Source organism: Anolis sagrei, chromosome 7 (genome assembly GCF_037176765.1).
Source record: "Anolis sagrei isolate rAnoSag1 chromosome 7, rAnoSag1.mat, whole genome shotgun sequence".
NCBI classification, from domain to species: domain Eukaryota; kingdom Metazoa; phylum Chordata; class Lepidosauria; order Squamata; family Dactyloidae; genus Anolis; species Anolis sagrei.
In genome coordinates, this window is record NC_090027.1 from 6,067,099 (window position 1) to 6,090,880 (window position 23,782).

The 23,782-nt window shown below is 42.8% G+C and overlaps 1 protein-coding gene across 1 annotated transcript in view; it reads left to right on the plus strand.

The window, feature by feature from the left end:
• Positions 1–23,782, plus strand: part of DOCK5 (dedicator of cytokinesis 5) — a 204,389-nt gene that overhangs the window by 150,308 nt on the left and 30,299 nt on the right. The window contains exons 33-41 of the mRNA XM_067470674.1: positions 1,170–1,324; positions 4,530–4,615; positions 6,430–6,586; positions 10,429–10,469; positions 12,947–13,037; positions 15,760–15,879; positions 17,396–17,485; positions 19,963–20,067; positions 22,517–22,658. Coding sequence (XP_067326775.1) covers positions 1,170–1,324; positions 4,530–4,615; positions 6,430–6,586; positions 10,429–10,469; positions 12,947–13,037; positions 15,760–15,879; positions 17,396–17,485; positions 19,963–20,067; positions 22,517–22,658 — 987 coding nt within the window. The remainder of the gene's footprint in view (positions 1–1,169; positions 1,325–4,529; positions 4,616–6,429; positions 6,587–10,428; positions 10,470–12,946; positions 13,038–15,759; positions 15,880–17,395; positions 17,486–19,962; positions 20,068–22,516; positions 22,659–23,782) is intronic.

A 23,782-nucleotide genomic window follows, 5' to 3' on the forward strand; every position in this document is an offset into this window, starting at 1 on the left:
CGCATGTCTGGGCCAGTTTTATGGTTTAATTAGTGAAAAAAAATTATAATATCACACCAACAGTCAAGAACAGAGGGAGAGGGAAGCTTCAGAAGGTTTTGAAGGTTTTTTAGCGTATTTCGCGGTCACGTCCGCCATTAACGAATCGATTCGTTATTGTTTCGGAAATCGATTCGTTAATTTTTTACCATTTACGAAATTTCGTAAATATCGAACTTTTTAAAAGGAAAATTTTGTAATTATTTTAAATATCGAAACAAAAAAACCCCCCAAATACAAATCGATTTTAGAAACAAATTTTTCCGTTGTTACCCAGGCCTACTGTTTACCTCTCCATACGTATTCTCCCCTACGAACCATCAAAATTATTAAGATTGTCTGGAGGGGCCCTGCGCTTGGTCCCACCAGCCTCACAAGCGCGTCTGGTGGGGATGAGGGACAGAGCCTTCTTGGTGGTGGCCCCGCGACTCTGAAACTCTCTCCCACTGGAGATCAGAACTGCCCCTTCTATCCTGGCATTCAGGAAACAGGTGAAGACGTGGTTATGGAGACAGGCATTCGACGAGTGAGCCAACACCCTGAGATATGGATGGAGGATGATGACCAACGATTTTAGTGTGACGACTGACCATTGTAGTTATTGAATGTAATTGCTGTTTTAATGTTTTATTGTAATATGAATTATGATGTTTTATTGACTGTATGTGATTTTATGGTTGGAAACCGGTCTGAGTCTCTCAAGAGAGGTGAGAAGGACGGTATACAAAACTTTTAAATAAATAAATAACCTTTCCATGCCCTGGAAGGATTCTTTGAGTTTTGGAAGGAGTGAAAGAGAGGCCACAAATAGGAACAGAATCCAAAATGTCACTTTCTAGGGATGAGATTTCCACAATGTAGTTTCCCCCCTTCTCCCCAACCCCACTCCTGCACCCAGGGCATCTGTTTCATGGTAGCATTAATCTTGGAGTTCCCCATGGCAATGAGAGGAAGCAACCAGAAGCCACTCAATTGTACGTTTTGCATATGAAAGACTTGAATTGAAGGCAATTGAAGGCAATGAATGGGTATATGCCAGCTGCCTTCCCTTGTGCCCTGGAGATCTCCCAGAGGGCAAAACAGCCATCTGCTCTCTGCCTAATCCCTTCCTTCTTTTCCTCCTTTTCCAGGGCCTCACAAGATCAAGTTCATCCCTTCCATGGTAGGACCGATCCTGGAGGTGACCTTGACGCCAGAGCCTGAATTGCGCAAGGCGACAATCCCTATCTTTTTTGACATGATGCAGTGTGAATTCACCTTCAGTGGCAACAGGAATTTCCACATGGTATGGGATCATTTGTGGGGTGCTAAAGTGGGTTTATGGAATGAATGTATGAGGAAATTGTTGCACTTCAGGACAGGAATAATCCTCTGACTTTAAACACCACGTGTTGAAAAAGATAAAACAATCCTTTTATTAAAGATAAGTAAAAACACTAGACTAGATTTAGTAAACAGAGTCCCAGAAGAACTATGGACAGAAGTCCGCGACATTGTTCAGGAGGCGGCAACAAAATACGTCCCAAAGAAAAAGAAAACCAAGAAGGCAAAATGGTTGTCTGCTGAGACACTGGAAGTAGCCCAAGAAAGGAGGAAAGCAAAAGGAAACAGGGATAATAAGGGGAGAGATGCCCAGCTATATGCGCAATTCCAGAGGTTAGCCAGAAGAGATAAGGAACTATTTTAAATAAGCAATGCATGGAAGTGGAAGAAGACAACAGAATAGGAAGGACAAGAGACCTCTTCCAGAAAATTAGAAACATTGGAGGTAAATTTCAGGCACCTTAGGAGCCTTCTAATCAAGGTGAAAGAAGAAAGCGCAAAAGCCGGGTTGCAGCTAAACATCAAAAAAACCAAGATTATGGCAACAAGAATGATTGACAACTGGAAAATAGAGGGAGAAAATGTGGAGGCCGTGACAGGGTTTGTATTCCTAGGCACAAAGATTACTGCAGATGCAGACTGTGGCCAGGAAATCAGAAGATGCTTACTTCTTCCGAGGAGAGCAATGTCCAATCTCGATAAAATAGTAAAGAGCAGAGACATCACACTGGCAACAAAGATCCATTGCCTAGTCAAAGCCATGGCATTCCCTGTAGTAACCTACGGATGTGAGAGCTGGACCTTAGGGAAGGCTGAGCGGAGGAAGAGAGATGCTTTTGAGCTGTGGTGCTGGAGGAAAGTTCTGAGAGTGCCTTGGACTGCGAGAAGATCCAACCAGTCCATCCTCCAGGAAATAAAGCCCGGCTGCTCATTGGAGGGAAGGAGACTAGAGACAAAGTTGAAGTCCTTTGGCCACATCATGAGGAGACAGCAAAGCCTAGAGAAGGGAATGATGCTGGGGAAAGTGGAAGGCAAAAGGAAGAGGGGCCGACCAAGGGCAAGAAGGATGGATGGCATCCTTGAAGTGACTGGACTGACCTTGAAGGAGCTGGGGGTGGTGACGGCCGACAGGGAGCTCTGGCGTGGGCTGATCCATGAGGTCACGAAGAGTCGGAGACGACTGAACGAATGAACAACAACAAAGTAAAAACACAGTAAAGCAAAAGGCACTGGGTAAATCCAAGTAGGTAAGAAGATAAGCAGGAACAAATTAGTCCCAGGTAGAGTTCAGCAAAGTCCATAAAAGCAAAGTCCACTCAACTCCAATACAATCCAAAAAATCAGGAATACATTGATCCGAAGCTTGGATAAGCAGTCATGAAATCCAGGAATCAAAACCATGAAACAAGAAATATCTTAACATGAATCTTTAAAACAAGGCTTCCATGAACAAAGATGAGAACTTGACGTGATTCTAAACAATGCTTCATCTGACTACACATCCCAAACTTGTGACCTTTATCTCCTAGTTAGCTAGGAGATAAAAGCGGTCAGAAATTGGTTTATCTTTAATTGAGGCTTTGTTATTGTTTTCTGTCAAAGCCTGGCAGAGCGCCTAAGCCAGTGTTTCTCAACCTGGGGGTCGGGACCCCTGAGGGGGTTCCGAAGGGGTGTCAGAGGGGTCGCCAAAGACCATCAGAAAACATAGTATTTTCTGTTGTTCATGGGGGTTCTGTGTGGGAAGTTTGGCCCAATTCTATAATTGGTGGGGTTCAGAACGCTCCTTGATTGTAGGTGAACTATAAATCCCAATATCTACAACTCCCAAATGTCAAAGTCTATTTTCCCCAAACCCCATCAGTGTTCACATTTGGGCATATTGAGTATCCGTGATCCAGATCCATCATTGTTTGAGCCCACAGTGCTCTCTGGATGTAGGCGAACTACAACTCCCAAACTCAGGGTCAATGCTCACCAAACCCTACCAGTATTTTCTGTTGATCATGAGAGTTCTCTGTGCCAACTTTGGTTCAATTCCATTGTTGGTGGGGTTCAGAATTCTCTTTGTTTCCATGTTAAATATAAATCCCAGCAACTACAACTCCCAAATGACTGAATCAATTTCCCCGCCAACCCTACCAGTATTCAAATTTTGGCATACCGGGTATTTGTGCCAAATTTGCTCCAGTGAATGAAAATACATCCTGCAGATCATTATTTACATGGCGATTCATAGTGTTAGGGTTATGGTTGGGGGTCACCACAACATGAGGAACTGTATTAAGGGGTCACGGCATTAGGAAGGTTGAGAACCACTGGCCTAAGCCATTGCTCAGCTCTCCTGTTTTGACTGATCTCTTCTAGTCTATCTCTTGGCTTGTTATCTACTTGCTCATTAATTTTTGCAGCTGGGCCAGGTGCCGAGCTATTTTCATCTTCTCTCTCATCAGAACTCTGATAACAATTCAGAGAGCACACCATCATCCCCACACCCTTCAGGGACATTCTCATGGAAAACTACAGGGATCTCCTGGTCATTCTCTGCATCAATATCACTGACCAAACCATTGCCATCTTGAAACTCATCTTGAACTTCATTAACCTCATTTCCCACACCCAAAGCACCCTGATCCTGAAACACAATCACAGGCTGAACTCCAACAGAAATAGAGAATCGAGGAGGCTCTTTGAGAAACTGGAAGCTGTTCTCTGGAATCCAGTCATTAGTTCCTCTAAATCCAGACTGTCCGTTCTGACTGCATACAATAGCTCTCCAAAGCACACAAAACAGAATGTATTGTATCTTCTCATGAAGATTTGAGTGTTTCAAATCAGATTGTATTTATTTATTTACAGCATTTTTATTCCGCCCTTTACATCCCGAAGGGGGCTCAGGGCAGATCACAGAACACATACACAACAAACATTCAATGCTGTTAGACAGAACAGACAACAGGTAGAGGTATTATGTTGGTTTTTTTCCCAACTATGGCGTTCTGGAGGTTGTGCTCTATTCTGGCCACGGGGGGTGTTGTCGCTCCATTTTAACCCAAAATTTTCAGAAATGCTTCATATAGTTTGTCACTTTTGTTACAATCAAAGGCCTTTCAAATTACTTCCAGTCATTGTGCTTTTCTTTTCTTTTGGTTTGAATCATTAACTTACAGTTTGAAGATGAGCTAATAACTAAGCTGGATCAAGAAGTTGAAGGTGGCCGAGGGGATGAACAATACAAGATTTTGCTGGAGAAACTGTAAGTAGATGTGGTTTTGGGCATAATGTCTTCAACAGAAAAATCTAAAGTCTAATGTCAGAAGTAGAAATAACATCGAAAGAATTGATTTAGGTCCCTACATCACACACACAAAATAAGAGCAATTCGACATGATTCAGCAATTTCTTAACTCAAAATTAAAATATGCACATGCGATGTGGAACAACCAGATCATAAGTAAACACAAACATTTGAACCTTCTAAAGAACATAGAAAGTTTCTTTCGTTCGTACATTAGTAATACATATGTAACAGGGTTGTGCAAAAAATCGGAAGTTTCGGAAATCATAAGAAAATTGGAAGATTTGTAAGTCGGAAGCAATATTTGAAGTGTTTGTGTGTGTTGCAACCCAGAGCAGGAAACTGGACCCTCAGACAACAATCCACCACATTTGACTTTAGGAAAACAATCCTTTTTTATTGATGAAAGATGAATACAAAATAGAGGAAATATGCAAAGGTAAAAAGTCACAGTAAAAATCAGCAACAAGAAATGTCCATAAACAAGATCATGAAACCCACAGCAAAACTGCTGAATCCTGGAACCTGTTAGCAATCCACTAACCGTACTTGGAACAACTAGAAAACCTCCAAGGAACAAGGCCACTTGAATCAGGAGACCTGCAAAAGCTTGCCCATGAAACTGGAAAGCTGCATTCAGGCCAGGCATACTTAAGGCCGAGAAAGTTTTTGTTTGCATTTTCTTTCAATCTAGCTGACCTACATAAACATTGTGCTTCTCCCCGGCTCTGCCAAATCTGCCCCCGCCTATCCTCATTAGGCAGACCAGGTGTCAGATTCTCTGGAGAACTAAGACAGGGAGGATAAGGGAGTGAAACTTTTCCGCTCAACTCGGAATGCATGTTCTCATGGGAATTTTGACTTTCAATTTCCAAGACTGTAGGATTTTCACTACTCAAACCATCATCATCTAAATTGGCCTCAGAATTCATTGGCATCAGGGAATACAATCAGAGAATCAGATTCAGGTTCACATACAGGCTGAACCCCAACAGTGTGGTCCTCACAAAATATTTTAGAATCGAAACTTACCCCATACTTTTTCATTTTAGTTTTGTAAACCTTGAAAGGTTCCCAGAGTCAGTTTCATATTCAATGCAAGGCAAGGAAGCAAAGCCAAAGGCTGACTTAGTACCTTGCCACTCCTCCATGAAATTAGCAGCGGGCCAAAGAGGGAGCAGTGCATTTTGGGAATAGCACCGAACTCTGGGAAATGTAGTTTGGGAAGAGAGCAGCCCTATGCCAGAGAATTCAAAAGGCCTTGCCCTAAATTACATTTTCCAGACTGCATCAGCACCAGAAAACACCAATCAGGATAGCGGAGAGAGAGGTTTGACCCTCCCTAAAACTGAACATTCCCCAAATATCCATGGATAAGTGAAACGGTTCTGAAATTTGGTGGGCTAACAGTGGTAAATGTGTTCTGAAACGGTTCTGAAATTTGGTGGGCTAACAGTGGTAAATGTGTTCTACCATTGTAACAAGTTTCACCCCAATAGCTTTAAAATGAGGGAGAAAGGAGCCCCCTAATTTTCCCCAATTATAGTAATTATGCGCATGCACAATTACTATAATGAAGTAGTAACAATAATACAATGGAAATAAATGTCTTGCTTCACCCCAGCCTGGTTTACCCATGCAACTCCCCCTTTTTAGACAAGCAAAGGACTGCTTTTTTTATTAAAAAATCTAATTATATTCTATTTCTTTCCCCACTCAACACTCCCCTTCTTTTTTCTTTCTTTCCATTTTTCCAATGCACCTGCCCATAGGCTGCTGGAGCACTGTCGGAAGCATAAATATCTCTCAGGCTCAGGTGAAGTGTTTGCCCTGTTGGTTAGCAGCCTGTTAGAAAACCTGTTGGATTACCGGGCGTTCATGCATGACGGCAGCAGAGAAAACCGCATGAGTTGCACCGTGAATGTCCTGGTACGTGGGAAGTTAGACTTTCAAAATGTCTGAGTTTAGTTTGGCCAAATCTGCAGTAATGATTGATTGATTTCTCCATTGTGTCAGAAGCAGATTGAGAATAAAGTTATAATGTATAGAAAAACCACAAACAAAGTTGAAAACTTGGGATTATACTAAATTTCCTTTGACCAGAAGTTGGCCACTTGGAACGCCTCTTGTGTTGCCGCAAGAAGGTCCTCCATTGTGCATGTGGCAGGGTTCACACTGCATTGGAGTAAGTGGTCTGTGGTTTGCTCTCCTCCACACTCGCATGACTCCACTTTGTGGCCCCATTTCTTAAAGTTAGCTCTGCATCTCGTAGTGCCAGAGCACAGTCTGTTCAGCGCCTTCCAAGTTACCCAGTCTCCTGTGTGCCCATCTGATATCAGCCACTGATTGAGGCTCCAGGTTTTGGGCTGCCACTTTTGGACTCTCGCTTGCTGAGGTGTTCCTTCAAGTATCACTGTAGATCTTAGGAAGCTGTTTCTTGATTTAAGTCATTGGCTTGCTGGCTGATTTCAGAACAGAGGATGGCCTGGAGATGTCAATATTATTTATTATTTATTTATTTCGAGCTTTTATAACCTGGTCTTCTCGACCTCCGAAGAGGGACTCAGGCCGGCTAACAGCATAGGATTAAAATACAATAAGATAAACCACAGTAAACATAATACAATAGTACAAAAATGCATTAAAATACAATTATACAACTAACAAAAGGTCAGTTCATCAGAATAAATCATCAATTCATCGCCATCCGCCCATGTGGTCAGCAGTTATTGACTCAGTCATCATTCTGCAAATGCAGTATTCCAAAGCCATGTTTTTACCAGCTTTCTAAAAGTCAGGAGGGAAAGGGCAGATCTAATCTCCATCGGGAGGGAGTTCCAGAGTCGAGGGGCCACCACCGAGAAGGCCCTGTCCCTCGTCCCCACCAATCGCGATTGCGAAAGAGGTGGGACCGAGAGCAGGGCCCCTCCAGAAGATCTTAACAACCTTGATGGTTCATAGGGGAGAATCCGTTCTGACAGGTAAATTGGTCCTTTCATTACAGAGTGCTACTTCCCAATGGATGTCAGGTGATGCAATACCAGCTCAATACTCTCGTTTTCCCAGGGGTGTGGGGTGTAGGCCTAAATGGTTCTGGCCCAACTTACATGTCCGAACGCATCTAGGACTTTAAGATCATCTGGGGAGGCCCTGCTCTCGTTACCGCCTTCGTCACAAGTACGTTTGGTGGAAATGAGAGACAGGGCCTTTTCGGTGGTGGCCCCTCAGCTGTGGAACACCTTCCCTATAGCTATTAGATCGGTCACTTCCCTTTTAACATTCTGGAAAAAGGTCAAGACGTGGCTTTTTGAGCAAGCATTTGCAAATGCAGAGTAACTGAAACAGGAAAATGGAACGACTAGACAATGAGTCCGGACAACGTTTTTAACAAGGAGACACTATGAATTTATATTTTATTGATTTTTTTTAGTTTTTTTATTGTATGTTATATTTTTAATTGTATTTATGACATTGTAAACATTGAATTTTGCCCTGTTAACTGCCTTGAGTCGCCTATGGGCTGAGAAAGGTGGTATACAAATACAGCAAATAAAATAAATCAATAAATAGACTTCCTGAGATAATGCGCCATGTGTCATTAATAGCCACATCCACTTTTTAGCATGGTGAGATGTATTGTCGAAGGCCATGGTGAGATGTGTTCCACACTAGACATGCGTACTCAGCAGCAGAGTAGCAAAGCGCAAGGGCAGATGTCTTCACTGTGTCTGGTTGTGAAACCCAGGTTGTGCCAGGCAGCTTTCATATTGAAGCATAGGAAAGAGTATTATTATTATTATTATTATTATTATTATTATTATTATTATTATGCAGTAATGATCATGACTGGAGTTACCGTAGGTTAATATTGTCTATGGAATATTTATTTATTTTTTAACTTTATTTGTACCCCCCTACCATCTCCCCAAAGGACTCGGTGCGGCTTACATGAGGCCGAGCCCAAACACAACAACAAAAGCAATAAAACATCAATACAAGCAATTAAAAAAGATTGTGAAGAACCTTGTGTAAAGAAGTTATTAAACTGCTGCCACCAAATGTGAAGAAGACCGTTTTAATGCCACCAAATGCCACCAAATGTGAAGGTGCGAGTGGTAAAACACCCACTGCCACCTCATCTATGAGGGAAGCCAGGCAACGATCAATATCAACCTAGGAGCTATTTTATAAAGGGACTGTTAATTACAGAAGGCTTTATTTATTTGATAGCGTAGCGTTTACTTTCCTGGCTTGACTTTACTATTGCAGGCTGTTCAACTTAGGAGAAACTGTATTAGGTAAGGCTTGAGGAGAACAGTAACAAATTTATTTTAATAGGAGTATAACATGTTTAACTGTTTCTTCAAAAGAGGCACAAATCTTGATGGTTACATTAGAAAGGTTTCATGAGTAATCTCAGGCACAGACTTCAAAACGTTTCACAGCAGGCACAGCAGGCTTAAACCCAGCCAAACCTTGATTCTTAATTCAGAATCACCAACCCCCTGTAGCTCTCTCACTACCAGGTCCTTCTCTGCAACCACTTTGGTCGCCAATTGATTCCCTGAATCCCCAGCCTGAGATTCAGTCTTTCCTATAGCACACCGGCTACAGACACATTCCCTGAATCTCCACCCAGAGACTCAGTCCTCTCAGTAGCTCACTAGCATACTGACTGACTTTTTAAAACAGCTGCCTCCTGAAGAGGCAGTTGGCTCCACCCCTGTTGCTATGGCAACTCAGCTAACTCCAAGCCACCATCTCCCACAAAACATAATCTCCCATTCTTACCATCCCTAAACCACTGTCCAAACTACACATAACCAAAGAAATAAAACTTACACATCGTCACACCTTGTATGGGAAAGAGGAAAATGAAGCATAGGACGGAGCGAATAGACACTTTAAGACCTCCTTGCCCTCCCCTGAAATGTTCTATCTTACACCCCCCCCCCCCTTTGCCACTCTGAGCTGGTTAAATTGAGCCAATTGATTTGTGTATTGTCGAAGGCTCTCATGGCCAGAATCACTGGGTTGTTGTAGGTTTTTCGGGCTATATGGCCATATTCTAGAGGCATTTTCTCCTGACGTTTCGCCTGCATCGATGGCAAGCATCCTCAGAGGTAGTGAGGTCATGGCTATATAGTAGGCCTGGGTAACAACGGAAAAATTTGTTTCTAAAATCGATTCGTTTTTTGGGGGTTTTTGCGTTTCGTTATTTAAAATAATTAAAAATTTTCCTTTTAAAAAGTTCGATATTTACAAAATTTCGTAAATGTGAAAAAAATTACAAAACATTAACGAATCGATTTCCGAAACAATAACGAATCGATTCGTTAATGGCGGACGCGACCGCGAAATACGCTAAAAAACCTCCAAAAACTTCTGAAGCTTCCCTCTCCCTCTGTTGTTGACTGTTGGTGTGATATTATAATTTTTTTCACTAATTAAACAAAAAACTTGCCCCAGACATGCGGAAATAATAACTAAACGACCTCAGAACAATAACAAAACGAATACAATAACGAAATACGAAGCATTTACAAAACGTGTTTAAAAATTTGTTTTTTTAAAAAATTGCTCCAGAATGGTTCGTTATCATTTTGTAATTGAAAAAAATAACGAATTATTAATGAATTACGAATTAACGAAACGAAGCCGCCCAGCCCTACTATATAGCCCAAAAAACCCAAAACAACCCAATTGATTTGTGTTTGGTTTGATCTGCAAAACAGCGGAGATAATCGCAGTATGACTTTTTTTTTTTGCAGAATTTTTATAAAGAAAAGAAGAGAGAGGACATATACATTAGGTAAATCTTTACCTTTACTGTATTTTGGTGTAGATCATCATAGCATCGCGTTGGGGATGGGAAAACTGGGGACCGTTCTGGGGACCATTGCAAATAAAACAAAACAGAAAGATGGTCTTTAAAACTCACTGTAGCTTTTCTTACTCCACTGAACATACAGCTAAATTGAGTCAGAACACAGAGTAAATGTGTAATTCTTTTATCCAGGGATTTATTCAATTCTCTAGGACAGTGTTTCTCAATCTGGGGGTCGGGACCCCTCGGGGAGGTCGCGAGGGGGGTATCAGAGGGATCACCAAAGACTATGAGAAAACACCGTATTTTTATTTATTCTGTTGGTCATGGGGCTTCTGTGTGGGAAGTTTGGCCCAGTTCTATCATTGGTGGGGTTCAGAATCCTCTGATTGCAGCTGAACTATAAATTCCAGCAACTACGACTCCCAAATGTCAAGGTCTGTTTTCCCCAAGCTCCACCAGTATTCACATTCGGGCATATTGAGGATTCGTATCAAGTTTGGTCCAGTTTATTTTATTTATTTACAGTATTTCTATTCCACCCTTCTCACCCCGCAGGGGACTCAGGGCGGATTACAGTGTACACATATATGGCAAACATTCAATGCCAATTTTTGACATACAAACATATACAGACATACATATACAGACATACACAGAGGCTATTTAACTTTTACTGGCCACCAGGGGAGCTGTCGCTTTCATCGTCCATCTGCAACACTGATGAAGCACTTCCACATTTCCCGCATGCTTTTTGCTGGAGTGCTTTACTGGAGTCTTCTTTATGGCCTCGTAAATTAGTTAATTTAGCCTCCCCACACAAGGTGGTACCTAATTTTCCTATTTGACAGATGCAACTGTCTTTCAGGTTGCAAAGGTCGACAACAGGCTACACAATTGGTTGGAAACCCACTCCAACCCGGGCTGGCTTCGAACTCATGACCTTTTGGTCAGAGTGATCTTAATGCAGCTGACACTCAGCCAGCTGCGCCACAATCCCGGTGCCATAAAAATTTCCAGCCCTTGGGAAAAGAATGAGAAAGGGCTCCATCAAGGACTCAGTGCCACAAGTGGACTGTGAATCGACACTTCCTCCATTGACTGGAATTCGGATATACCCTCATAATTTTCCTACTTGACAGATGCAACTGTCTTTCGGGTTGCAAAGGTTGACAACAGGCTACACAATTGGTTGGAAGCCCACTCCAACCTGGGCTGACAATGTTCTCCGGATGTAGGTGAACTACAACTCCAAAACTCAAGATCAGTGCCTGTGAAACCCTTCCAGTATTTTCTCTTGATCATGGGTGTTCTTTGTGCTAAGTTTGGTTCGATTCTATCGCTGGTGGAATTCAGAATGCTCTTTGATTGTAGGCGAACTATAAATCCCAGCAACTACAACTCCCAAATGACAAAATCAATCCTAACACCACCAGGATTCAAATTTGGGTGTATCAGGTATTTTGGCCAAATATTTCATATACATCCTGCATATCAGACATTTGCATTATTATTCATAACAGTAGTAAAATACAGTTAGTTATGAAGTAGCAATGAAAATAATGTTGCAGTTGGGGGTCACCACAACATAAGGGTTTGCGGCATTAAGAAGGTTGAGAAGCACTGTTTCTATGGATCCTGAAAACAATTTAGGGGGCTACATGTACCCCAAAGGCCATGTAATTTCTGGTCACAGTGTAGATCCTTCTGTCTTTGTATGATGTCCTGTTGCTGTGTTTGGGCTTTCATGAATTACTGCAATGCACTCTACATGGGGTTGCCTTTGAAGACTGTTCGGAAACTTCAATTAGTCCAGCGGGAGACAACCAGATTACTCACCGGAGCGTCATACAGGGAGCACACCACCCCTCTGTTATGTCAGCTCCACTGGCTGCCGATCCAGTTCCGAGCACAATTCAAAGTGCTGGTTTTGACCTACAAAACCCTATACGGCTCCGGCCTAGCGTACCTGTCCGAACGCATCTCCCTCTATGTCCCGCCTCGAAGTTTAAGATCCTCTGGGGAGGCCCTGCTCTCGGCCCTGCCTCTATCACAAGTGAGACTGGCAGGATGAGGAGCAGGGCCTTCTTGGTGGTGGCCCCTCGTCTGTGGAATTCACTCCCGGGGAAATTAGATCATCGACATCCCTCCTTTCCTTTAGAAGGATATGGGACCAGGCGTTTGGGTAATCTGGCAGATAAATAAAGGACAATGACGAGTGATAGGAACGTTGAGCATGAGATTGATTTTATTGATTGTGAGTTATAATTGATTGTTTTTAACTGTTATAATTGTTTTAATTGCTGTTTATATATGTTTATCAGTATTATTGTGTAGGCATCAAATTGTGCCTTTTTGTAAGCCGCCCTGAGTCCCCCCTCGGGGGTTGAGAAGGGCGGGGTAGAAATATGCGAAATAAATATATATATAAATAAATGAAAATCTCCATTGTGTCCTTCTAGGTATTTGTATAAACTTCGGGACCTGCATACAGCCTCTGAAAATTTTACCGAGGCAGCATACACACTTCTTCTTCATGCAGAATTACTCCAGGTGAGTAGGTGAAATCCTCAGGAGCAGATTCACATGCAACACAGTTGTTTAAAAAGCTTAAAACAAAAAGAGGGAAAAGGTCCAGGAGCCATACTTGCCTCAAATGGGGAAAATTGCTTGACATCGCCCTTGTCCCAACCTGCCTTGTCCATTCTTGGCTACTGAGATACTTGCCTCAATCTGTATTCAGAGGCGGCCCTAGGTAATTTTCAATGGTAAGCAAACAGTATTTTGCCCCCCCCCCCCCCAACTAATCATTGATATATATTTTCTGTTCGTCGTGGGAGTTCTGTGTGCCATATTTGGTTCAATTCCATCATTGGTGGAGTTCAGAATGCTCTTTGATTGTAGGTGAACTATACATCCCAGTAACTACACTTGCCGCACTTGCTCCCTTGCCTGGCCCGCTTTGGGTCCGGAGGCGTGCCTGAAGATCCCGGCGTGTGCACCAAAAGTCACCGCTTCTCCTGACTTTTTCCTCAGCCATTGGGACCAAGAGAGAGAGAGAGAGAGAGTCAGAGGTGGAGATGCCCACCTTTCCTGAAGGTAGGCGCAAAAACAAAGGAGGGAGCGGAGGTGGGAGATACCTCCAGCCGGAGGGGCTCTCTCTCTCTCTCTTGGTCCCAATGGCTGAAGAGAAACGACTTTTGGTGCGCATGCTGGGGTCTTCAGACACGCCTCCACACCCAAAGTGGGCCAGGTGCGGCGGCTCCACCCCTTGGCCCACCCGCGGATTGGGGAGAGGAGAGGAGGTGGGTGGAGCACCGGGGGATCGGGAAAGGGAGCTGGTCATGGGGAAGGGATCGAACGTTTGAGAACGATTGAGTGCCAGCTCTGCTCGCGCACCCGGTGGCCGGGTGGAGCAGGAACGAGAGGGGCTAGGCGAGGCTCAAGGGCCCGGCCCCTTTGGGAAGAGGATTGCCCGGCAGCGAGGCAAGAAAGCCGAGGCTCCCCCCAGACTGCTAGAGCTGTTGTGAGCTGAGGGGGCGCTCCTCAAGTGACAATCGAGGGGCATTTACAGAGGGGCCTCTGCGCCCCTGGCAAAAAAAAGTGTTCTGTGACCGCTTACTTCGCGTAATGGACGAGCCGCCCCTGTCTGTATCTCAATCTTTAAGAATGCTAGAGTTGGAAAAGACCTTATGAGTCATGCAACCCCCTTCCAAAAAGCAAGAAAATCACATTCAAAGCACCCCCAACAGATGGTCATCCAGCTTTTGCTTAAAAGCCTCCAAAGAAGGAGCCTCCACCACACTGCGAGGCAGAGAATTCCACTGCTGAACAGTTCTCACAGTCTGGAAGTTCAGGTGGAATTTCAACAGAAAGGAAGAAACCATGAAAATGAACAAAATCTGGCTACCAGTATTAAAAAACTCAAAAATTACAACAGCAAAACAGCAGAGTAAACAATCCTAGAATCAGAGAGTTGGAAGAGACCTCCTGGGCCATCCAGTCCAACCCCATTCTGCCAAGAGGTAGTGAGGTCTGTTGGAAGTAGGAAAATGGGTTTATCTATCTGTGGAATGACCAGGGTGGGACAAAGAACTCTAGTCTGCTGGAGCTAGGTGGGAATGTTTCAACTGACCACCTTGATTAGCATTTAATGGCTTGGAAGTGCCTGGGGGAATCTTTCTTTGAGAGGTGAATTGATGTGCCTGATTGCTGCCCCTCTATTCTGCTTTGGTTAGACCACACCTGCAATATTGTGTCCAATTCTGGGCACCACAATTCAAGAGAGATATTGACAGGCTGGAATGCATCCAGAGGAGGGCGACTCAAATGATCAAGGGTCTGGAGAACAAGCCCTATGAGGAGTGGCTTAAGGAGCTGGGCATGTTTAGCTTGAAGAAGAGAAGGCGGAGAGGAGATATGATAGCCATGTATAAGTATGTGAGAGGAAGCCACAGGGAGGAGGGAGCAAGCTTGTTTTCTGCTTCCCTGGAGACTAGGACAAGAAACAATGGCTTCAAACTACAAGAAAGGAGATTCCATCTGAACATGAGGAAGAACTTCCTGACTGTGAGAGCCGTTCAGCAGTGGAACTCTCTGCCCCGGAGTGTGGTGGAGGCTCCTTCTTTGGAAGCTTTTAAACAGAGGCTGGATGGCCATCTGTCAGGGGTGATTTGAATGCAATATTCCTGCTTCTTGGCAGAATGGGGTTGGACTGGATGGCCCATGAGGTCTCTTCCAACTCTTTGATTCTGTGATTCTATAAATAAAAATGTAATGTTCGTTTGTGGCATGAACATAACTCAAAAACCACTGGACGAATTGACACCAAATTTGGACACAAAACACCTATCAGGCCTACAAGTGACCATCACGCATAAAAACACTGCAGAAGAGACTTAAAAAGCAAAAAAAATTACATTACAACATACATGCAAAACCACATATATACATATATACACAAATATATAGATACACATATATACACACACAAAACACATATACACACTCTGGGCCACAGCAATGTGTGGCAGGGGATGGCTAGTTTAACAATAACCATAAAATTTTCTTTAAGATGTAGACTTCACCTAGAGGGGTGGTTCTCAACCTGTGGGTTCCCAGCTGTTTTGGCCCACAGCTTCCAAAAATCCCAGCCAGTTTACCAGCTGTTAGGATTTCTGGGAGACCCACAAGTTGAGAACCACTGCTCTAGAACTTTCAGAAGAAAACGTGGAATGAATCCAAACCCTTGTTTTGTTTCTTCCCTTCACCCAAGTGGTCTGATAAGGCGTGTGCTCCACATCTGCTCCAGAGGGACAGCTACTATGTCTACTCACAGCTGGAGCTCAAGGAGAAGCTCTATGAAGAAATCATTGCGTTCTTCAACAAAGGCAAGGTAAGTCTGTCTTGCTCATCCTCACAGAATGATCGGAACTCTAAAGTATTTTTCGCTGAGTTCAGTGTTCCTTAAAATGGGTGGTCCATTTGCCTTCATCATCATCATCATCATTATTATTATTATTATTATTATTATCATCATTATTAATAGCAATTATATTCCGCCCTTCTCACCTTGAAAGAGACTCAGGGCGGAGCGCAACATATAAACAGCAAACATTAAATGCTGAAACATACTAGACCATTGTTGCAACTCAGGGTAGTTTTCACCTTGCTCCCAAACACCACCACACCAAAGCTGTAGATTTTGTAGTTTATTGAGAAAAGGGCAAAGTCAAAACATACTATAGCAAATGCAAGAGTTCCATAGGCAGGACACAGGCTTAGATGCAAAGACACAGTTCCCAAGATCCAAAGGCAAAAACATGAAGCATAATCCTTTAAGCAATGGTCAAACAAGAGTCCATGGTAAAGATGACCATGACAACGTCCATGATGAGGACCGCTCCGGTCGCCCTTCTTCAGACAATTACAGACAATTTGATTTGATCGCACACTCAAATCTTTGGTTTTTGTGGTCCTCTGTTAGGAGTTTCAGGACCCAACGGGAGCACAGTTTCCTAAACTTTACATGTTCAGAAACAATGTTGTAAAGCACTGATCTCGACACGTCAGGAAATTCGTTTATTGTGAAGCGCCTGTTCTCACGAATCCTCGCTTCAACTGAAGCCACCAAATCATCTGTAATCAAAGAAGGGCGACCGGAGTGGTCCTCATCATGGACGTTGTCACAGCCATCTCTGAATTGTTGGACCCACTTACGCACTTTGCTTTCACTCATAACAGTCTCACCGTACACTTCACAAATCTGTCGATGGATTTCTGCAGCAGGCAGGTTCCTTGCTGACAAAAACCGTATCACTGAGCGAACCTCACCTGCGGAGGGTGAGTTGATAGTCTTAAACATTTTCAAAGCACAGAACAGAACCGTACAGGTGAGCTACAGAGCGGAAACTGAGCACGGTTGTTCCCCAGGCATGCCGGTACACGACGCACACGCTCGTTGTGGTATGCGCGCAAACTACTAGTGTCTACAACAAAGCGGACCTTACTTTAAAAATACCCCTCGCATTATTATTATTATTATTATTATTATTATTATTATTATTTGAAACACAACAAGATGAATCCACAGTAAACAAGATCACTCTGCTGGCTGTTGTATTGGATCACACCTTGGACATTTCCCAAGTCTGTGTGATGTATCGGAGAATAATAATAATAATAATTATTATTATTATTATTATTATCATTATCATTATCATCATTATTATCATTATCATTATCATTATTTGAAACACAACAAGATGAATCCACGGCAAACAAGATCACTCTACTGGCTGTTGTAGTCAAATCATGAATCTTTAACCCTTAATCTTTTTCTCTTCTAATAAATGCCTTTTGTCCTTTTTTTGGTTGTTATTGTTGTTTTCCTGTCTCTTTGTGTTTTGAAGATGTGGGAGAAAGCCATCCAGCTGAGCAAGGAACTAGCCGAGATGTATGAGAACAAAGTTTTTGATTATGAGAGGCTTGGCAATCTCTTGGTAAGGCTGCTGGATTTTCTTAGTTTTCTGAAAGATCAAGAGGGGTGTGATGAAGGAGTAAAGAGCCTCTTGCCTGGAGATGATAGTCCCAAATTAGAAGCAAAAGATGGTGCAAATAGGCTAACTAAAGTGGAACAACTAAAATGTATGTCTGTGAATATTTCATGGCATGGGAATCAATCGATACACACACACACATTTGAGTGTTTGGGTCCCTGTTCTGTGAGCTGTTTTGTTATATAGAGGGTGATCAGTAAATAAAAGAACTGGTGCAGCCAACCAATTCTAGAGGAATTATTTATAGAACCAAAATATTGATCTCTAGAGATAAGAGACGCTCCTGGCTTCTTACAGTGGATGTTGCTGGGTTTTAACTCCATATAGTTGCAACCAATATTACAAGTGGTGACGGATTATGGCAGAAGGTGTTTTATAGCATCTGGTGGGTCGTATGCTACACATGTCCAACATGATATAGGAGTGTATGGTCCTTCTCACATCTGTTTTAGAACTCCAATATGCAGATGATAATGTTGTCTGTGCACATTCAGAAGAAGACCTACTCTACAAGCTACTCTAAACAACTTTGCAGACACATACGAGAAGCTCGGCCTGTCATTGAACATTGAGAAATCCAAAGTGCTGTTCCAACAGGCACCAGCCAATCCCTCTCCAATGTTAGAGATACAGCTTAATGGTGTAATTTTAGAAAATGTGGACCTTGGCAGCCACCTCTCATGCCAAGAGGAAGGCGCATCAAGCCAACCCTAACCAGGACTTACTTCCACCTGGAAACCGATGTAGAGCACTGAATAAATATGAAGAATTGCTAAGTAAGCTTAAAAACCAAGAAATAATGGGGAAAGGATTAATTGGGGAAATATATAATGCATTAATTGGCGAAGAAATAGGGCTGAAGCTGTTAGAAAAGGTATGGGAAGGCGAACTAGGGCCTCTGACAGATTTTGATTGGAAAAGGGTCTTGAAGTAGAGAGTGGTTAAGAATCTATCAATAAGATTAAAAGAAAATATATACAAAGTTATATGGAGATGGTATACCACAGCAGTCACACCAGGAAGGATATATTTATCGAAATAAACAACATCATAGGATCAAATATTACTCCGGATGCTAGGTTAGCATTATTAATGGACACGACGATGTTGAATTTAGAAATGAGTAAGAAAGAATTGGTGATTATTTTAGTCACAATGGGAAGAATGATAATAGCAAGGAACTGGAAAATAATAATGATAAACTTACAATGGAAATGAGGGTATTCAGGGGGGAAATTAACAGATCAGATTTTGAGGCATACTGGTCAGTCTTTATTAAATATGCTTCAGAGAGCGAACATGGAAACCAATATAACCTTGTTGGTCAGGAATTTTGGATATGACATTGGATTAATGGTTGATTTATAAATATGTGGCGAAGGAAAAGATACTTGTTCAGGCCTTGGTGGTGGGGCTATGTATTTGTAAAATGTTCACTGTTTTGTGTTTTGTTTACACTGTAAGTTATTATTGTATGTAAATAAAATCTCTATTAAAAAAACCCTGAAAATGTGGACCTTGGCAGCCACCTCTCCACAAAAGTCAACATCAACACTGAAATACAACAACACCTGAGCTCTGCAAGTGCAGCATTTTTCCAAATGAAGCAGAGAGTGTTTGGGACGTCCGTAGAGAGACCAAGGTGCTTGTTTATAAAGCCATTGTCCTCCCAACCGTGCTATACACCTGTAAAACATGGGCTGTCTACAGACGTCATACGCAACTCCTGGAACGATTCCATCAGCATTGCCTCTGAAAAATCCTGCAAATGTCGTGGGAAGACAGGCGGACAAATGTCAGCATGCTGGAAGAAGCAAAGACCACCAACACCGAAGCAATGCTCTATGCCATCAACTCTGCTGGAACAACCACGTTGTCCGAATGCCCGATTAACATCTCTCAAAGCAGTTGCTCTACTCCCAACTCAAGAACAGAAAATGTAATATTGGTGGACAGGAAAAGAGGTTTGAAGATGGGCTTAAAACTAACCTTAAAAACTGTGTCATAGACACCGAGAACTGGTAAACCCTGGCCCTTGAGTGCTCCAACTGGAAGTCAGCTGTGACTAGCAGTGCTGTGGAATTTGAAACGGCATGAATGGGGGGGTGAAAGGGAGAAATGTGCCAAGAGGAAAGCGTGTCAAGCCAACCCCGATTGGGTCCTCCTTCCACCTGGAAACCGATGTCCTCACTGTGGAAGAACATGTGGGCCAAGTATAGGGTTCTACAGTCACCTACGTATACTTGGAAGGCCATCATACTCGAACAATGAGAGATCACCTAAGAATAAGAAGTTCCTTTTTACTGGCTGCATTTTAACAGTACAATAAATCTTGGTTAATCTAGGGAGAGCAAGATTTTTATCAGATAGAAGTAAGATATAAGTATATGTTAACCGTATCTCTTCTTTGTTTTACACAGCAAAAGCGAGCCACATTCTATGAGAACATCATGAAGGCCATGCGACCTCAACCAGAGTATTTTGCCGTTGGGTATTTTGGACAAGGATTCCCCTCTTTCCTCCGTGTAAGAAGGATACATAGAAAATCTCTATTACCAGCATTAATGTTTATGAGGGTTGAATGAAAAGTAATGCCTCCACCTTTGTAACTCCGCAACAGATGGCAGTACTGGTATGCGGAAGGTACTGGCTTGTTCAGTAGACTCTCCTCTACAGTTCCACTTTGGCGGGAAGCCTTCGCATTGAACGGTTGTGTTGTTAAAGTGCAAAGTATGGAACCCTGCGCAAATGGTCGGTCAATACAACTTAAGCAACATGCAGTCATTGAATTATTGACGGCAGAAGGTGTCACCTCAACATCTTTAAACTTACTCGGCCAACGATGCACAATACTCACATCAACACAGTCACCATAAACAGCTTGCATTCTCTGATGAATCTCATTGGGGTGACACCTTCTGCTGTCAAGAATTCAATGACTGAATCCAATAAGAATTCAATAAAAATCTTTATATACCTTATAACAGCAGCCAGGATAAAATTTGCACAACTATGGAAAACAAACGAAATACCAAGTACAGATAACTAGCTATTGAAGATCTGGGGCATAATGAACATGGACTTACTCACACAAAGAATAGCGGAAACTAAAGACACAAAAAACAAATTGGGGAAAAATTATGGATTATATTATGATCGAAAACCCCAAAATAAACTGGCAATAGGAAGAAAACCTAAGGCAAAACAAGAGACAATGCAACCAGAGTCAACCTGGAAGCCATCTTAATCGCCTCCTGTATTTTACTTCCCCCACCCTCGTCTTTCTCTCTCTTTTTACTTTCTTTTTTGTACTGTTTCTTCTTTTTCCTTTTTATCTTCCCTATCTTTCCATTTCCTACTGTCTCAAAACAAATTCTTCCCACACTTTCACTGTATCTATTGGAGCTTTAATTTTATGTGCATTGAAAAAATCAATAATAATAATAATAATAATAATAATAATAATAATAATAGAATTCAATGACTGCATGTTGCGTAAGTCACATTGACTGACCGTGTGGGCAGGGTTCGATACTTTGCACTTTAACAATACAACCATTCAATGCTAAGGTTTCCCACCAACATGGAACTGTAGAGGAGAGTCTACTGAACAAGCCAGTACCTGCTGCATACCAGTACTGCCACAACCGTTCAATGCTAAGGCTTCCTGCCAACATGGAACTGTAGAGAAGAGTCTACTGAACAAGCCAGTACCTGCTGCATACCAGTACTGCCACAACCATTCAATGCTAAGGCTTCCTGCCAACATGAAACTGTAGAGGAGAGTCTACTGAACAAGCCAGTACCTGCTGCATACCAGTACTGCCACAACCGTTCAATACTAAGGCTTCCTGCCAACATGAAACTGTAGAGGAGAGTCTACTGAACAAGCCAGTACCTGCTGCATACCAGTACTGCCACAACCGTTCAATGCTAAGGCTTCCTGCCAACATGAAACTGTAGAGGAGAGTCTACTGAACAAGCCAGTACCTGCTGCATACCAGTACTGCCACAACCGTTCAATGCTAAGGCTTCCTGCCAACATGGAACTGTAGAGAAGAGTCTACTGAACAAGCCAGTACCTGCTGCATACCAGTACTGCCACAACCGTTCAATGCTAAGGCTTCCTGCCAACATGAAACTATAGAGGAGAGTCTACTGAACAAGCCAGTACCTGCTGCATACCAGTACTGCCACAACCATTCAATGCTAAGGCTTCCTGCCAACATGAAACTGTAGAGGAGAGTCTACTGAACAAGCCAGTACCTGCTGCATACCAGTACTGCCACAACCGTTCAATACTAAGGCTTCCTGCCAACATGAAACTGTAGAGGAGAGTCTACTGAACAAGCCAGTACCTGCTGCATACCAGTACTGCCACAACCGTTCAATGCTAAGGCTTCCTGCCAACATGAAACTGTAGAGGAGAGTCTACTGAACAAGCCAGTTCCTGCTGCATACCAGTACTGCCACAACCGTTCAATGCTAAGGCTTCCTGCCAACATGGAACTGTAGAGGAGAGTCTACTGAACAAGCCAGTACCTGCTGCATACCAGTACTGCCACAACCGTTCAATGCTAAGGCTTCCTGCCAACATGGAACTGTAGAGGAGAGTCTACTGAACAAGCCAGTACCTGCTGCATACCAGTACTGCCACAACCATTCAATGCTAAGGCTTCTGGCCAACATGGAACTGTAGAGGAGAGTCTACTGAACAAGCCAGTACCTGCTGCATACCAGTACTGCCATCTGTTGAGGAGTTACGAAGGTGGAGGCATTACTTTTCATTCAACCCTCGTACAATTATCACCTACTATTGTTCTGAATCTTCACAGTACTGATAGATCTTGAATTTGGTTATTTGTGACCAGATCGGTGGAGCGTTCTTTTTTCTCTGTTGAATGGCATGATCTTTCACCCGATGCAGGAAATGCACCATCGTTTATTTCTTCCTTTTTGCCTTCCTTTTGGCAGAACAAGATCTTCATCTACCGTGGGAAGGAATATGAAAGGAGGGAAGATTTCAATCTGAAACTACTAACCCAGTTCCCAAATGCCGAGAAGCTGAGCAGTACCGCTCCACCAACAGAAGAAATCAAAGCCTCACTTAAGCAGTGTATCTTTTCAAGGGGGGTTATTTATTTATCGTGTCAGGAGCGAACCAAACAGTTGTATTGTATTTAAAAAAAACAAAACACAAAGTTTGCAAACTTGGCATTCTATTAAATGTCCTTTGACCAGTGTCTGGCCACTTGGAGTGCCTCTGGTGTTGCCACAAGAAGGTCCTCCCTTGTGCATGTGGCAGGGCTCAGGTTGCATTGCAGCAGGTGGTCAGTGGTTTGCTCTTCTCCGCACTCGCATGTTGAGGATTCCACTTTGTGGCCCCATTTCTTGAGGTTGGCTCTGCATCTCGTAGTGCCGGAGCGCAGTCTGTTCAGCCCTTCCAAGTCGCCCAGTCTTCTGTGTGCCCAGGGGGGAGTCTCATTTGGTCTCAGCCATTGATTGAGGTTCTGGGTTTGAGCCTGCCACTTTTGGACTCTTGCTTGCTGAGGTATTCCAGCGAGTGTCTCTGTAGATCTTAGAAAACTATTTCTTGTTTTAAGTCGTTGATGTGCTGGCTGATACCCAAACAAGGGATGGGCTGGAGATGTCACTGCCTTGGTCCTTTCACTATTGGTTGCTACTTCCCAGCAGATGTAAACACATTGTAATTTCTTCAGTAGTGATTAGAGGGTTAGGGGGGGTGTAATGGATGGTGAAGGTAGATTATTATTATTATTTATTATTATTAAACTTTATTTGTACCCCGCTAGCATCTCCTGAAGGACTCGATGCAGCTTACAAAGGCCAAGGCCTCAACACAACAACAGCAAAACAATAACAATACAATTCAAAGCAAATTAAAAACATAAGCAATAACAAAACATTACATCATTACAGTTGTATAAGAGTTACTTTAAGGCCCATGGGATAGGAAATCTTTTGGGAACAGCAAAAGAAAATTATGAGAGAGGAGTATTTAGAACACATTTTTAATTAATTGTTCCAGGCACTTTCTCTGTGCTCTGAGAAACCCAGTGGTGCAGCGGGTTAAACCGCTGAGCTGCTGAACTTGCTGACCAAAAGGTTGGTGGTTCAAATCCTGGGAGCAGGATAGGAAATCTTCCATGAACAACAAAAGAAGATTATGAGAGAGGAGCATTTAGAACACATTTTAAATTAATTGTTCTAGGTATTTTC